Source organism: Pan paniscus, chromosome 17 (genome assembly GCF_029289425.2).
Source record: "Pan paniscus chromosome 17, NHGRI_mPanPan1-v2.0_pri, whole genome shotgun sequence".
Lineage (NCBI taxonomy): Eukaryota > Metazoa > Chordata > Mammalia > Primates > Hominidae > Pan > Pan paniscus.
In genome coordinates, this window is record NC_073266.2 from 92,603,707 (window position 1) to 92,621,506 (window position 17,800).

Genomic DNA, 17,800 nt, shown 5'->3' on the forward strand with positions numbered 1-17,800 from the left:
TTGTCACCTTATGTTGTATCCAAGACGTTCGGCAAACACATCTTTGTTGATTACTTATTCAATCCAAGGCACTGTCCGGAAGATGGGACAGAGAGGAGGAAGGCTGAGTCTGTCCCTTCGAAGCCCGCTGCCCAGTTCTGCAGTATAGACTCCCCTCTCAGCCCCTGAGTGGCCAGGACCCCATGTCTGCATGTGCCCCGCACCCTGCAGAGTGCCCTGCATGCTTCCAGGACACGGCGACTCACATGGCCGCACAGGCTGCCTGCCCAGGTTCAGCACCTGAAACGTCGATGTTCAATAAATATTTGTTGCATTAAACTTTTACAGCGGTGTTTATTGATGACATTTTTTAAAATTTAATATGCAAGGCTTTCATTCTTTTTGCTGAATAAACAAATATACCATATATAATATTTGGTCATTAAAAAAAGATTTTCCGTTGGGTTAGGAGATACTACTGCTGGCTGTTTGCTGAACTTTACTTAGCACCCGTGACGGAACGCATTGTTACAAAAAACATGATGGTGGTGGGGGGGAGGTATCCAGCCTCCTTCCCTGGGCATTGGAGAGGCGCACACCCCTGCAAAGAGTTGTATTGGACAGCTCACAGGGCTGTGGGGAAATGCACACCCAGCATTAACTGTGTGTGCCCTCGAGCCTAGAGCCTGCCTGCAGATGCCCACGGAGGCCTCTGGCCCTGCTGAAGCTTGCACTGTAGAGAGCTCTTCAGGGTTTGGAATAGGGGGTCGTGGTGACTCTGCTGAGGCCTGAGCGCTTCTGCAGAAGAAGTGTCTTACTTGTAAGCCTACGAGTACTTTTTCCAGGCTCTAACTGGTCCCTGTCTCCCTTAGGCATTGTTTCCAAGTCCTACGAGTGCCGTCTAAAGGGACAAGGAGCCACCTTCGTGGAGACAGACAGCCCCTTCACCGCGGCGGCCTTGGCAGAAGAGCCCCTCGTCAAGGAGAAGCCCCTCAGAAGCAGCAGGAGGCCAGCGCCGCCCCCTGAGCAGGTGCAGCAGGTCATCATCTTCCAGGGCTACGATGGGGAGTTTGCCCTGGACCCCTCGGTGGAGGAGACGGCCGCCGCCACGCTGCAGACGCTGGCCATGGCCGGCCAGGTGGCCCGGGTGGTGCACATCACGGAGGATGGCCAGGTCATCGCCACAAGTCAGAGCGGGGCACATGTAGGCAGCGTGGTGCCCGGACCCATCCTCCCCGAGCAGCTGGCTGATGGAGCCACCCAGGTGGTCGTCGTGGGGGGCTCCATGGAAGGCCACGGCATGGATGAGTCCCTCAGTCCAGGTGGCGCTGTGATACAACAGGTGACCAAGCAGGAGATTTTAAACCTCTCTGAGGCTGGAGTCGCTCCCCCCGAGGCATCCTCAGCCCTGGATGCGTTGCTCTGTGCGGTCACTGAATTAGGGGAGGTGGAGGGCAGGGCTGGGCTCGAGGAGCAAGGCAGGCCCGGCGCCAAAGACGTGCTGATCCAGCTGCCCGGGCAGGAGGTCTCCCATGTGGCTGCCGACCCCGAGGCCCCCGAGATCCAGATGTTCCCACAGGCCCAGGAGAGCCCGGCCGCCGTGGAGGTGCTCACCCAGGTGGTCCATCCCTCAGCAGCCATGGCCTCTCAGGAGCGGGCACAGGTGGCCTTCAAGAAGATGGTCCACGGCGTCCTCCAGTTTGCTGTGTGTGACACGGCCGCGGCCGGCCAGTTGGTCAAGGACGGTGTCACCCAGGTGGTGGTGAGCGAAGAGGGTGCCGTCCACATGGTCGCCGGGGAGGGTGCCCAGATCATCATGCAGGAGGCACAGGGCGAGCACATGGATCTGGTGGAGTCCGACGGGGAGATCTCGCAGATCATCGTGACGGAGGAGCTGGTCCAGGCCATGGTGCAGGAGTCCAGTGGCGGCTTCTCCGAGGGCACCACGCACTACATCCTGACAGAGCTGCCCCCAGGGGTGCAGGACGAGCCGGGCCTGTACTCCCACACGGTGCTGGAGACTGCGGACTCGCAGGAACTCCTGCAGGCCGGGGCCACACTAGGCACAGAGGCCGGGGCCCCAAGCAGGGCAGAGCAGCTGGCCAGCGTGGTCATCTACACCCAGGAGGGCTCCCCGGCCGCGGCGGCAATTCAGAGCCAAAGAGAAAGCAGCGAACTCCAGGAAGCATGAGACGCGCGGCACCTTAACTCAGCACAGGGCAGGTGTGGGAAGGTCCAGCTTCGGCGGGGGACTGTGTTCCCTGAGCTTCATCTGAAACCTTCAAAACCATGAGGACAAGGCTCCTGTGAGCTCTGAGCATGCCCTCCCAGCGAGAGTCACACTGGCCACCAGCCAGGCGCCCACAGAGGGTACCGTGGGCTGGGCCTCGGGGAGCAGGCTGCCAAGTGCATGGGAGGGCCGGGCGCAGGCCGCACAGGGAGCTCCGGTCCACTGGGGGCCCTTCGATCAGTGGCCTCCCCCTTTGTCCTGGTTGCTGTGCTGAAGAGAAGCCAAGTGTTGTTGGTGATGTTTTTCTCTCCCGAGTGTTTTCCCATTTCAGTTATCAGAAGGTCATGGCCGTGGGGAAAGTGGTGAAGATACCCCTCGTGGCTTGGGGTGCACCTGCTTGTGCAGTCAGCATGTAGCTGCCTTTCCATTTCATTCTCTACTGGGCTAAAAATTGCAGCTACAAGTGTTACCATCTTGAAGCAGTCCACTTCCATTCAATTTTTTTTTTTTAATTTTAGAATAACAGTGTCCCCATACCAAAGGAAGCCTGCTAGCTCATTTCATGTATAAATTTCCCATCTTCAAACAGTTTAGGTGTATTTGTTGCTCTGGTCACATTCTGCATAAAAGAAATCCTCTTAAGCCTATGGTTAAGAAAAGCCTTGAAGTTTATATTCAGTTAAAATATATGTCGGTGGAGATAGCCAGTGCTTCTAATTTTGACTTAGTTTCATACAATAAAGCCTAAATGTGAAACGCACATGCTGGAAGATATTGTTCCTATGAATATTTTGCTTTTTATAACAAGGGTTTGTTCATATTGATGCCATTTTTGCAGGATTTCTTCGTGATTTCTGTCCATATGAAAATGCTGACATTAAACATTAACACATGGAGACCGTGCCCTGTGGCCCTGCCGTGGCTGCCAGCATGGTCTGTGTTTCCTTGTGGATTCACCTGTGGCCCTGCTGTGGCCACCAGCATGGTCTGTGTCCTTGTGGATTCACTGCAACTGTCGGATGCGAGTTTCTGTCATAATCATTTGTTTCCTGATACAATTGTTCTTATTCTTTTCCAAAACTGTAAAATAATCTCCTCCCTCAAATGCAAAGGTTGTTTTTGTTCTGTTTCTGTTTTCTTTGAAATAAAATTATAGCATTAAAAGATCACAATCGCATGTTATTTTCAGCAGCCAGTGGTGGGCAGCTGTGGCAACCGAGGGGGCACCCCGGCACTCGTGGCTGCTGGCTTCTCCCTCCTTCGTGGCCTCCAGACGCGGAGCACTGCTGCACATTCCCTGCAGCCCGATACTGTTTCTCAGCATCTGGCAAATGGCCCAGATGCATTCTGGTGACAATAACGTATTCTATCATGGATAGCATCTAGAAATCGTGAAGAGCAGGCATGAGAGGAAAGGAGAGTGATACCTTCTTTGTTTAAATACAAGTGCCGTTTAAAATCTCTTCCTGAGAGAGCATGGAGACCAGCTCACGCTTTGACCAGTTCAGAAGCGGAACCGGCCTCTTCCTAGCGCCCTTCTCACTGCTGAGCTCTGTCCACCTAGGGCCACCTCCCTTTAGACAGCCACTCCTCCAAAAAAATAAGAACTGAAGGTAAAATTTCAAGGCTGACACTGAGATCCATAATTAGCTGAGTATGACTTGCTCATGTTTCTTAACAATGGCAGGGCTATTCAGGGCTTCTTAAACACTGTCTTCAGCAAACAGTGACAGGATCAAGGTGACCTTTACAAAGTGATGGCCCTCGCCAGGCTTCTCATACATGTTAAAAAAAAAAAAAAAAAAAGGTTTGGGGGGGGATGTTTTTCAGTGGAAAGATTTCTTCTTGATCCCTCCTCCCGTTGGCCGTAGCCCACGGCCCTCGGCTCGGATGCTAATTCCTAACCGTGCGTGGTCCTGTATGGCTAACCTTTCTGCTGCAGTCCAGGGTGTTGACACTGACATGCTGCAGTGTACCGTCGGTGATTTATTTAGGATAAATATGTCTCAGGTGGCATTTAATCCTTCATAAAACCAGTGTAGCCTGCAGTGTCAAACCAGCAATCACGTTGTATGCGCAATGAAAAGAGCAGGCCTTTGCATAAAAAAAAATTGTACAGAAGGTGTTTCTAGGCCCAGAAGGATTGCGGAGGCTTCACTAAGCCATTGTATCCTGTAATTACCCATAGAGCTAGGTTAATGTTACCTCTCTTTTTCTCTCTCATTACACAACTATTGGAATGTAAGGGGGTTTAAGAAGCACATACACAAATGTGTGCCTTAGAATAATGAAGCATAGCAGGTTTTGTGAGCAAGGGACATTCATTGTGGCATGGATTGTCTATAAAAAAGACAAGCAAGCTGATAGCTTTCCTTGTGACTTTTGCCAGAGAATATGACAGAACTTCAAAGTTTTTTTTTTTTAAGGCAAATGAAATATTTACTTGGAGACTAATCCAGAAAGGCCACTTTTGTATTAAGCTGCAGCCAATTAAACGACAGAGCCTCAAGGACGTCTGGCAGGCAAGGAAGACCAGACCGCCTGAGGCAGCAGATAGTAATGGTTTAGACCTCAGCTTCCATGGCGGAAGTCGAGCAGTGCTCTCTGTATATGCTGGAGAGTTACAAAGCAAGACAGCAATTTCCAGACAAAGGAAGTTGTAGCCACTTGAGGTCACGTTCATGAAACAGAATCAAACCTGCGTCGTTCCGGGATGCCCCAGGCCTCACCAAGCAGTGGATGTGGAAGAAGCCGGGGAAGATGCTCTCCTAAAATATGTCCCATGCACCGCAGAGCAAGCAGGCAAGCTCGCGTCACCCGATACAGAGATCCTTTTCGCCACGTGGTTTGCTTTGAAGTACCAAGTGAATGTGCCCAGGTTCTATGAGTGCAGCGCTGGAAGCTCCACCGCCCTTTACGAGGTTCTATGAGCGCGGGGCTGGAAGCTCCACTGCCCTTTACGAGGTTCTATGAGCGCGGGGCTGGAAGCTCCACTGCCCTTTACGAGGTTCTATGAGCGCGGGGCTGGAAACTCCACTGCCATTTATAAGCTCTGTTCAGAAATGGGACTGCAGAGTATCACAGAAAAACCAGAGCTGGACAGTAGTTGCACAGGTAAAACCCAGATTTTATTCAGGAAAATGTCAGTAGGGGAAAAAAGACCTGGGCACAGAACTGGGCTCGGTTCTGAATACAGGAGCAAGCGAAGGTTTACAGCCAAGAAGTTGTGGGGGCAGGCACTGGTGGATGGAAGATGGCTAGAAGGACGCACGGGGAAGGGGAGCGGGCACTGGTGGATGGAAGATGGCTAAAAGGACGCATGGGGAAGGGGATTATGCCCAAGCCCACAGGACTGGATTCTTGCTGAAGCGAGGCCAGGGCCATCAGATTCCACCTGAGGCGGAGGGGGCGTGATAGGATAAGGAACCTGGTTGGATCTCATGAGTGAGCAGACATGGAGGGTTAAGGTTACAGTTCTCGCCAGGATTTCTGGCTAAACCGATTTGGCAGGGTTCTTGCTGAAACTAGATTTTACAAGGAAGTGCACAGATGGGAAAGTTCAGTCAACCAAAGCTCTGTCAAAAGTCTTAGGAGGTGGACGGGGAGGAATCCCGGTCATCTCTACCCAAGTCCCGGTCTCTCTACCCTATTCTCTCGTGGGGCACAGCAAGGCCTCCGCAGGGCCAGGCGGCCCCAGCCCACCTCTGCTGTAAGAAGCAAGGGGCTGCTCCCCACATGGCATTTGTGTCTCGGTCCTACCAAACTTCTTTTTCCTGAACAAAAGATAAAATGATGGCATAAGGAAAGCATCCAAGAACCAGCTTGGATTTCTAACCCAGAGCTGGTTCTAGGAAGAGAATTAGGGAACAAGAAAGGTCATTCATTTAGCAAACTAAAAATCTGTAAGTTTTCACTTCTTTGACTGTTTAATATTAGCCCATAATTTAAGAGAGCACACAGCTCACTTAAGCAACCTCCTCCTGTTCCATCTTGTTGAAGAATACAATTCGTTTTCTCCTCCTCTAGGGTGATATCATTTTACATGAAGAAAAAAGTTCTCTCGGATGGCAGTTATACGTTTCGGAAGCACCTTCTAATCAGGGATGGGTGATTCATTATTAGCTTCAGCAGGCGATCCATCTGACATGTAAGGGGAAAAAATTAGCAGCTGTCACGGCATGATGAGTTAATTTCCTGATGGGCCTGACACCGAAAAGCCATTTGGAGACATGGCAAAGGCTGACAAGAAAACCTGGCGCTGCTTTATAATTGGAGATAAAGAAAGGGCAGAGAAACAGGCCGAGGATGGCCCCAGGTCTGCAGGCTGGGGGGTGCCTGTGAGCTCTGCGTGGTCGTGGCTGTGGCCTGAGGCCGTGGCCCTGGCTGGCTGTGTCCAGGTCCGGGGTGGTCGCCACTGCTCCCTCTGGGATGAGAGTGGCCCGGGGCCTGGCATTCTCCCCAAGAGGCAGAGCGTGCCTGCTGGCCTCCTTTCCATGGTCACCTTGGCGATTTTCATAACTGGAGCTCAGGATTCCCATCGTGGGATGACTTTTCATCACTATGAGAAAGTAACCCATTAAGTAAATACCATGGAAACCCAGGCAGGCGGGAGTGGTGGGCCTGGGGCAGCAGGCGGGATTCAGTCTGGCTTCCCTCGCCCCCTGCCTTCAGCTGCACCTCCACAGGGCATCCATTGCAAATCCAACAAGATGAAAAAAACACTGTAAGAAATATCCTGAAGATGGAAATTAGAGAAATCAGCATTATGAAGCCAGCTTTGAAATACCAGGCTGGATGTGCTGGTCTTCACTGGGTGAAGGAGGTATCTGCTGAAGGCTTAGCATGTGGGCTTCTAGAATCCAGGCCCCATGTCTGGACCCTGAAACCCTCTGGTGAGAAAACAAAGAGGCCCAGCCCGTTACAGGCTGGGACACGTCGATGACCCTTGGCTTTCTTGGACTCTGGATCTGTAAAATCGGCAAGGCAGAGGTGGGTCTTGAACCTCATGTTTGAGGAGTAAGCATGAGGGAAAGAACCTTCCACCCAAATGCCTACACCCTGCACTCAGGACACGACTCTGCTTTTCTCTAGGCTGGACTCGAAGGATGCCCCCCTAAAGAGCTCACCAGCTGGAGACAGAAGACAGCCGTGGTCACAAAGCCCATTACCAGAATTAAATAAATCCGTTCTAAATCTCCCAGGCAAAGAATCATTTACTTCCTCCATGGCCCTGCATTTTCAATACCTTTTAATAAATTCTTTTAAAATGACCTAATTTCAACATGGCTTTCAACTTCATAAAAAGACAATTTATAACCAGGATAAACATGAACCTAGGACCAGCCCTCTGTGTCAATGCCATTTCAGTCCTCTCCAGGATCTCACGTTACGCTTCAAATAACTTTTTAAGTGGAAGAATAAAAACCAACGCAAAGTCAAGGTGTGTTTTTTAATTTCCAAATTGAGCTCTGGTTTGAGCCTGAGCTTTCCAAGGCTGATCTGGGCTCCCTGCTTGTCCCACTGGCGTCGGGCCCCTCCTGTGCAGGAAGCCGTCAGGGAGCCTCAGTTAGGAAGGGATCTCCCAGAGCAGGGCCACCTCTGTCCTCGCCTCCACTGCGCCACAGAGCCCCAGCAAATCTGCAGAGCTATCATAACTGATCTGTAAATAGGGCCATAACCCACGAATACAGTCTACCCCCAGGCTGGGCTCCCCTCTTTCACCTGTGCTCCTGCCGCAGTTGAAGGAGATAGAAGACGTTTTCATATCAGGATTGCAACATACGGCCCGTGGGAGAGCATGGTGATCCTAACCTATGCCTGGAAACGACGCTGCGAGTGACTTTTCTGGTAAGGGTCGGGACTCACAGTGATTGTCCAACACACAGTCTCTCACCCGTATTCAGAATGTCCTGGGAAACAGGCGGGGCTCTGGCTACGAGGCCACATATGTCCCACCTCCCCTGACCCCCCTGCATGTCACAGGGCTCAGGTGCCTTTTCCTTTATCCCTAATTCCAGCTGTAAGCTCATGCCCCTGCACACAGCCTCTGCGTGTTCATCTTCAGGCCCTGAGCTTCTTGTGCAGCTAGGTAGGCGCTCAGCAAGTTTCTTTAAATGGATGGATAAATACATGGATTGTCAATTCGTCATCAGTTTTTCCTGTTTGCTTACTCACCTTCCTTTCTGTTGGTTTAGTCATAATGTTCTCAAATAACAAAAGCCTTTGGCAGGAATTGAATCAGATGAATGCACCGTGAACACACTGTCTTTTGGTCACGCTGGTTCAGAGCACGTCCCTCTACCTACTTCCACCTTTTTCAAAAACATTTCTTGATGAGCAGGGCCCTGAGACCAAACTTCACGGCAGATGCTGTATCTGAGTCACACTGTCTTGTCATGTGTGGTCAGGTGACTTGCAGCTTCCACCAGCAGGAAGAGATGCTGGGAGAGGATTTCCTCTTCACTCGCAGTCATCGTCATCTGAAGGGAAGCCTGCAAGTTCGTTCTGTTTCTAGTAAGATTTGTCTTTGCTTATGTCCTGGCTTCTTCCTTGCCCTGCAGACTTGGGCCAGTGCTGTTCACTGCACAGTTATTCTTTCCTCGACATGCCGTGCAGAGAAGGCTGGTGTTTTGGGTAGTCTTGAACAATGGGGACTTCCTCTTCTCTAGAGAGAGCTCTTTGACTATAGGCAGGAAATGCTGCAGGGGAGCCTGGTTAGCAGGGGTGCTGTGGGCCCCGGGCTGCAGGGCCTGCTATGCACGCAGCAGCATCTCGTGACAGGTCATCTCCTGGTGCGTCCTGTGATGAAGCAGGTGCGCCACAAGCCAGAGAGGAGCACCAGAGGGGAAAATGACACCCTGTCCATCTGACTGCAGAAGGCATGCCCCTCACATCTCCATGCCTCTGCAATCGAGATGCAGCGAGAGTGTCTCAGATGTAACGAATACCATAAATCTGTGTAAAGCAAGTCCTGGGGGAAGAAGAAGTATGGGGTCTCCCTTGGAAAGGACAACAAATATGCCACAGAATGGCACCCAGCACCCCTGAGGTGAGCCCAGCAGGCTGTGGATGGTGCTGAATTTCTAGTTACTTCTTAAGGCCGAAAGAAGACGGCTCAGCATGCTCCTGGCCTCTAATGCATTTGGAGTGGGGCAAAACACACACTTTCTCAGTGAGAGGGACTCAAGAGGTCCCAGAGGTGCAATCCTAAAATGGACAGGCTGCTGTTGGAGAAAAGGCACCCTCCAGGCCTGGAAGACTCTAGCAGAGGCTGGTGGGCTCGATAGAGACACACAGTCTAGAAGGGCATCCTCGCTGGGCCCGCCTGGCCCTGGGGCCACCAGGGCGTGTTCTGCAGTTCTGGGAAGCGGATCTGCTAACTGGGTCCTGAGCTGAGAACCGTGACTTCATTCCAGGCCTTCGATTTTATGAATAAGAGCTGGGCTCGAACTGCTGTGATGTCAGAGGAGTCACCTGTGCATGCTGAGGCTAGTGGGTCCTCTACAGAGTGAAGGCTGAGAATAGATAGACCCTAATATTAACACCAGCTCTAAGCCCTTTGATGATATGAACAAGTCTCAGCAAGTGTCCGTGAATTGTTGAAGGAGAGTATCAGAAAGACAACATGGTCTGGACGTGGCAGTGATGGCAAAGTGTCCCCAAAGAAGCTGAAATCCATATAAGGTGGCCTTCTGACAGGTGCGTAGCGAGTCTTAGTTACATGGAGGGCAGAACGTCTCCCAGAGCAGCGAGCGTCGACTGTAACCTGACTGATCACATTCAGGAACCTGGAGAGAGGACGCCAGAGCCCGTGGGTGGCCGTGGGAGGACAGGGGAAGGAAGGCTTAGAGAAGCAGCCGCAGACGCTCACGGCAGGGCCGTGCAGGCAGAGGCATGTGGCCGAGGCCCCCACACTCCCTGCACGGAGAGGCTCCCAGCAGCCCAGTCCTCTGCCCTGGGGGTCCTCAGCCAGGTGGCCTGGCCCCAGGGGACAAGTGGCCATGTCTGGAGATTGTCTGGGTTGCCACAACTAGATGTGTGGTGGGTGGAGGCGAGGCCACTGCTGAGCCCTACAGTGCCCAGGATGACACAGCCCCTGTGCACCAGAGTCCAGGGAGACCCGCCCCAGGTCCCTGTCGCCTATGTGCCCTCATCTGGGCTGGCTGTGTCACTGGGCGCCTCCAGTAAGAATGTGTGGCTCTATGTCTAGTGCAGAAATCAGCTGGCCTGCTGGCATTAGCTCCACTCCTCTGAGGGAAGGAGAGAACTGGGATTCGCTGCACACCAGGGTAACGCATCCCCGCCTGGGCGCACTTGCACGGCCAGGTGAAACCCTGGATATGGGGAGGCTGGTGGGCCACATGCCGTCTCCTGGGGCCTTCAGGTCGCACCCTCTGGTGGTGGGAGGTGAAGGCGACCGCCCCACCCATGCCCAGGAGAAGCTGGGGAGCTGGGCTGCGGGACAAAGTGAGTCCAAGCTGTGCCCCAGCCAGGGCTGCTCGTTAGGGGTGTGACACACACCGCTGTCACTCCTGTTGAAGATGGAGCCTGACAGAGGGAAGGGGAGTCCCTCCTGGAACCTGAGGGGACAGAGAATGAAGCAAGGGGTGAAGGCCCGGCCTCCTCCCAGCAACATGGAGCGTGGCAGGGTGGCCTTCGCAGGGTCCAGCCTGACGGGGCCAAGGCCCCAGGACCGTCTGTGGCTCATACCACATACATCTGTGTTTCGTTTCTGTTAAGCCAGTGACACATCCCAGCTCTTTATCCAGAGGAAACCCAAGCAGGCTACCAAGAAGGAGGAAGATCACTCGGTCCTGTGCCGTCAGGTTCCAAACATGAGAGCACACAGCCATGAAGCCCTGCCCCATTCAGCCAGCCCTGTGCAAAGCTTTCCAGATACATGACCTTCCCTACTGCCTCCTGAACCCCATGGGACATGTGGCATTAGCCACACTTACAGAGCCTCAGAAAGGCTAAGCAGCTCGCCCAGTGACACACAGTGGAGGTGACAGGGCCCCATCCCCAGCTTTAGGTCACGGCTTCCCTCCTCACTCATACGAACAGCAGACACCACATAGAACAGAGGCACCAGGCCCTGCCCGAAGTGCTTTAATGCATGATGTGCTTCAGCTCTGTGTCCCCACCCAAATCTCATCTGGAATTGTAATCCCCAGGTGTTGAGGGAGAGGCCTGGTGGGAGTTGAGAGAGAGGCCTGGTGGGAGGTGATTGACTCATGGGGGCGGTTTCCCCCATGCTGTTCTCGTGATAGTGAGTGAGCTCTCACGAGATCTGGTGGTTTTATAAGGGGCTCTTTCCCCTTTGCTTTCTCTTCTCTCTCTGCTGCCACCATGTGAAGATGGTCCTTGCTTCCCCTTTGCCTTCTGCCATAACTGTAAGTTTCCTGAGGCCTCCCCAGCCATGTGGAAATGTGAGTCAATTAAACCTTTTTCCCAGTCTTGGGTATTTCTTTATACCAGGGTGAAAATGGACTAATACAATGCACAACTCACTTCAGGCCCCAACAAGTTTCTGAGCTCAGCGCTGTGGATATGAACCCATTTTATAGATGAGTGGAATAGGGAGGCAGGTCCCTCACCGGGTCCCACATTCATAATGGCCAAAGCAGCCCTTGAACCTGGTGGTCCTGCCCGAGACATCTCCCCATCTCTGTGCCAGAGGCCTTTCAGAACATGTGGCTCTCGGGTTAGTTGGTCGGTGATGAGGGCTCATCTCACTCTGAGCCTCAGCCACCCTCCAATGAGGTCTCCTTCCACTTCCTGCCACTATTTTCTCTTTTGTCTGGGACGTTCCCTGATTTCCTCTCCCATCTGGTGCATTTGCATGAGTCCTCAAGGCATCCTCCAGCCCTGGTGTTTGTGTGCAGTGAACTGACTGGGCTGTGTGCCTCCCACCCTGGGGGACAGGTCATGGTCACTAAAAGTGTCAGAAGGATGAGCCTGAAAAATGTCCAGCCCTATTCAGAATAGAAGAGAAAGGCCTGTGACCACTTCTACAAACTCAAAATTGACACACAGATGTCAGGACAAGACTCACAGCTGGGGCTGAGTCCCCCAGGCCAGAAGGGAGGCCAGCGGAGGTCCTCCAGGACAGGAGTGAGGCTGGGTGAGGTCCCCCGGGCCAGGAGGAGTGAGGGTGGTGGAGGTCCCGGGGGCCAGGAGGGAGGCCAGCAGAGATCCCCCAGGCCAGGAAAGAGGCTGACAGAGATCCCCTGGGGTCAGGAGGGAGGCTAGTAGAGGTCTCTCCGGGCCAGAAGGGAGGCTGGCAGCAGTTGCCTTGGGGCCAGGAGGGAGGCTCGGCTGCTGTTTTCCTGTCAAGAGTCTGGGGTCTCCAAAGCCCAGCTGCCCACTATCACCACATGCTGTCACCCAGCATGAGACACTGTCTACTCCAGCCTCGGATCTGGGAGTCCAGATGTCTACACCCAGGCTGCACTCCTGGGGACAGTGGGGACAGCAGGGCATGGAAGCTGATGGCTCCTCTCAGCTTTCTCCTGACGCTGCTTCATTTATTTTTCCACCTGTGGATCCCAGAAGCCACCGTCTACGTGTTTTCTGTCCATTGTTCTCTCAACACCACCTGATGTCGCAGCCCTGGGAGCCCCTCCCTGCAGAGGGCAGGGCTGGGCCGGTGCCTGCCCTCGTGGATGCCGAAGCAAGAAATACCCTTCGTGGGGAGGATGGAGGGCAGGAGGGCAGTACCTGGCAGGTGCTTCCCTTCCTTGGAGGGGTTCCCTCGGGGGGCAGGCTGGAGACCCGCAGCCCCTCCCTGAACCCTCAGGTTGCGTCCCCCAGCGGCTCCCTGCAGCCAGGGCTTGGCTTCCTCTCCCCGTGGTCTCCTCTGCTCCTGGACATGCTGCTCTGAGGACAGCGTCCACTGGACCCCAGGCACTAAGGCCTGGGTTTTGCTCCTCGCATCTTTGCAGAGGCTGTGGTTTGGTTTTGGGCTCAGCCGCCTGCACCCCTGAATGTGGAACAACGTGCCCAGGGCCTGAGCATCTTTGGAGGTCTCCATGCCGGCTGGGCCATGGTTCCTGGTCCCCACAATGTCCAGGTGGCTGCCGCTCACACAACAGCAGAGCTGTTCAAAGAATAAGAGGAAAAAAGCCATGTGTGCATGCTCACCCAAAAGGCTCTGTGCTGTTGTTCTACATTGGAACAAAATCTATCTTTGCAACAAGTGGATGGAAATGCATATTAACGTATTTGAGCCTCTTGAGGGGTTGGAATATCAGCCTTGCCAGCCGCAGGGCAGTGGTGGACTTGAGCAGAGGGAGGAGGAGGAGGAAGAGGGCTGAGCCACTCTCTGGCATCCTCAGGTCACTCTTCAGCTGCCGTTTTGAGGACATTTTGCAAGGATTAGCTCAGGGAAAGCCCCACAGGGTGCAAGTCCGCACTGCCGAGCAGGACTTGAGAGCTACGAGTTGTCTGCCTTGGGTCTGCGACCCCAGGGTCAACGGGACCCAGAGAGGCCCCTGTCATCTGTCCCTGGAATCGCTTCTGATTTTTTTTTAATAAAGTTCATACAAATAGAAGTTCTAGCATTTTTTTCTGTACCAGTGGATTGTCTGCATCCCTTTCTGGTGACCCCCACCCAGAGCACCCCAATATGCAGAGCCTCGCTGTCTGCTCTTGCCACTCCTTGACGTGAGATGGTGCTGAGGCCCAGCCGAGCTCAGTTTCATTCAGTTCTAAGTAGTTCGTATCTTCCTGGTCTGGAGGGAGAGCTTCCTCTGCATCACCCCCAGGAGCACAGCTGTAGCCTTCTGGGGAGGCATCACACTGTGTGAGGATCCTGTGAGGTCACAAGATATCCTTAGCCCCAGCTCCTGTTCCTCCCATCCCCGTTCTCAGTGCAGCCTCAAAGTCCACTCCATTCCCATGAACACCTGCCCCATGGGACACATATTGCCTCTGTTCCCTACCCCAAGCCCACTGAAGAGTCGGAGAACTGACAGAGCAAGAGAGCAAACGAAGAGGCAGGAACAGAGATGAGATGAGATTTGGGAAAGGCACACATGGCTGGGGAAGTGACACTAAAGGGTGCAAAGCCCAGGCCACAGCCCCTCCTGGCAGGGGCATCCTGGCAGTGCTAGCCAGCAGCCAGGCTCCAGGGCCCAGCTCAGGCCTGGCTGCAGGCACTGTGGGATGCGGGTGAGCCATGGAGTGAAAGCAGGCCTGTTCCTCTATGGGACCTTTGCAGCCAAACCCCCAGACCCACTCCCCAACCAAGAAATAGCAGGACACTTTTTTCATCTGGAGAAATCCAACCAGCAAGGCTCTGGAGCTGGGGACATGGCAGAGTGAAGGAGATGCCAAGCACGAGATGGGACTGAGAAAAGCTCAACCCCCTGATCACCGAGACTTGCCTCCTCAGCCTCCCTGGCTAGGCTTCTAGTACCATGGAAGCCAAATATGTACCCCCAGGGAGGAGACTAGAAGATTCTTTTTCTGGAGAAATTGAACCACTCCAGAGAGAAGCTCTCCACATAAGACACTCAAGGGTTTTTCCAGTGGAAAAGCTGACTGCTGTCAGATGGCTCTGGAGAGAGGGCCAGTCGCCAGGAAGTCCCATGTACCCACAAAGAGCTTCAATCAGCCTCAATGCCTCCCTCAGCTATGCACATGAAGCTAAGGACCCATGTGAATTAAAAAGATCAAAAATAAATAAGAGCCTGTGATCCCAGCACTTGTGGAGGCTGATGATCACTTCAGGCCAAGAGTTCTAGAACAGCCTGGGCAACACAATGAGACCCCAAAGTTAAATAATAAGAGAGAGAAAAGGAACTCAGCAGAAGTAAATTTTAAGAAAATTCCCCCAAAATGCACTCAAATAATAAGAGAATGTATGCTTCCATGAAATAATACTTGATTTTTATATTGGTTTAAAAAATAAAAGAAAAAAGAAGTCCAGGGAATTAAAAATGCAGTAGATAACTATGGGCTGGAAGATAAAGTCAAGGAAAGTTTTCACAAAGTAGGACCAAAAGACAAATAAATTGAATATAGATTTTTTTAATCAGAAAATTAAAGTATCAATATAGGATATCTGAAACTGACTAAAAGAAGGTCTAGAAAGAGAAAATGAGGAAAATGGAAAGAAGGAAATTATCAAACAGTGAATACAAGAAAATTGATGAGACTGAGGGATTAGAGTTTCCAGCTTGAAGGAACTCACTAAGTACCCAGCAAAATGAGTGAATAAGACTCATATTGGTTGTCATGAAGTTTCTGAACCCAAGAATATGCAATACTAATATCCTTGTCAGGAAAAAAAAGCAAAATAAAAGTCACACTATGAAAGTTAAAACGACATCAGACTTCTAAAAGCATTAATGGGTACTAGAAGTTAAAAAAGGAATCTCTTCAAAATCCTAACAGAAATTTTTGTCAAATAAGAATTCTATTACCAGCTAAACTATCAATCAAGTATAATGGTACAATAAAGATATTGTCAGATATGCACTCTCTCCAAACATTTGCCTCCCTTACACCCTTTTGCATGAAGCTACTGAAAAATATGCTCTCAAAGAGGGTAGATTAGTCTTGGGATTCAGAAACAGGTCAACATAGGAGAGAAAAAAGGGAATGTCCTGAGTAATGATTATTTGAGCAAGTAAAGGAAAGGCTCTGAGGAAAAAGGAATAGAACTGATCAATGCCTTGGTATATTCAGCTGTATAGAAAACATGTTATGAGGTTTGGATAGTTGCGAAGGAATGAGTGACAGCATATAAAAACACCAAGCTGGCCAGGTGCAGTGGCTCACTCCTGTAATCCCAGCACTTTGGGAGGCTGAGGCAGGCAGATTGCCTGAGCTCAGGAGTTTGCGACCAGCCTGGGCAATGCGGTGAAACCCCGTCTCTACTAAAATATGAAAAATTAGCCAGGCGTGGCAGCGTGCACCTGTAATCCCAGCTACTCAGGATGCTGAGGCAGAAGAATTGCTTGAACCCAGGAGGTGAAGGTTGAAGTGAGCCGAGATGAGACTCCCTCTCAAAAAAAAAAAAAAAAAAAAAAGGAAAGAAAGAAAGCTGATAAAACCAATGAGGTAGTTATTAATACCAAAAAAAAAACAAAAAACAAAAAACGCTAAACAAGTGTATAAGAAAGAAAATCATGTTTTACTACAGGAAAATACTTAGTTCAACAACGAACAATATTTACATAGGCACAATATTCACATTGAATATGAGTTCAGTTAAAACTGTAAGTAAGACGTGTTAAGATGAGACTAAATCCTTGCCTGTCCTAATGGGAAGTTCACAGACAATGTCACAAACTGACATATCACTTACAGTATCAACAGATTGCAACCGCCATATCTTACCTAGATGGCAAACTTGCCTTGTCTCCCAAGATCAGCTCTAGAGAACCCATGGGGAGAAACGGAAGTAGGAAACAGCAACAACATATTGGCAGGCTGTTTTGAACTTGGTGTTTGGGGAGGAGAGAGTGGGAGAGAGCCAGGCCACTGCCATTCTTCGAGAAAAACTTCAAGAACAGCAGCCAAAATCTGCACTTGGTCAGCAAAAGCCTTGGGACAGTTGTTCCCTGACCCATCATGCCAGAATTCTGGGGCAACAGCCCAGACTTCTGGCATAGGAGACCATGGAGATAGAGCCCAAATGGAACAAAAGCCTCACTGCAGTGCGGAGTGGGGACCACAGAGATGAGTGCTGGCAGTGGGCATTCGCTCCTCCCTGTAGGAAGTGAATCGGTCTACGTTGTTGTTGTTGTTGTTATTGTGTGTGTGTGTGTTTGAGACAGAGTCTTACTGTCATCCAGGCTGGAGTGCAGTGGCGCAATCTTGGCTCACTGCAACCTCTGCCTCCCGGGTTCAAGCAATTCTCCTGCCTCAGCCTCCCAAGTAGCTGGGACTACAGGTGTTCGCCACCATGCCCAGCTAATATTTTTTTTTTTTGAGACAGATTTTCACTCTGTTGCCCCGGCTAGAGTGCAGTGGCACAATCTCAGTTCACTGCAAGCTCCGCCTCCCGGGTTCACGCCATTCTCCTGCCTCCGCCTCCTGAGTAGCTGGGACTACAGGCACCTGCCACCATGCCTGGCTAATTTTTTGTATTTGTAGTAGAGACGGGGTTTCACCATGTTAGCCAGGATGGTCTCGATCTCCTGACCTCGTGATCCACCCACCTCGGCCTCCCAAAGTGCTGGGATTACAGGTGTGAGCCACCGCACCTGGCTGAATCATTCTATGTTAAAAAAAAAAAAAAAAGTGACAATTCCCTCCATCCAAGAAACCAAGGGAATTCAGTGGATTCCCATTTGCCTTGACATGCTTGGCTGGCAGTCTGGCTCTGTGCCATGCTTGTCTGTCCCTCTGCCTATGGGAATGAGCCCAGAGATGCCTGACAGCATTAGGAAATTGCCAAATCACTGGCCATGGAGCAAGATGTCCAAACAAAGAGAGGCTTCCAGTCCACAGTCTGTGGGAGGAAAGCACTTGATTTCCCCAGGTTCTGATGTGCGTGTTGGAAATGCCCCCCTCCTCCTTTTTGGCTATTGGAAAGTAATTGAGTCAGTTGCTTCAAATGGACTGATGATAATTCCTACC

General features: G+C 51.5%; 1 protein-coding gene across 1 annotated transcript in view; it reads left to right on the forward strand.

Annotated features, from left to right (window-relative positions):
* ZNF407 (zinc finger protein 407) overlaps positions 1-3,381 on the forward strand; it is a 472,024-nt gene extending 468,643 nt beyond the window's left edge. Inside the window, exon 9 of the mRNA XM_003827299.4 lies at positions 852-3,381. Within this exon, the coding sequence (XP_003827347.3) occupies positions 852-2,170 (1,319 nt within the window). The 3' untranslated portion in view covers positions 2,171-3,381. The remainder of the gene's footprint in view (positions 1-851) is intronic.
* Positions 3,382-17,800: the final 14,419 nt, after the last annotated feature.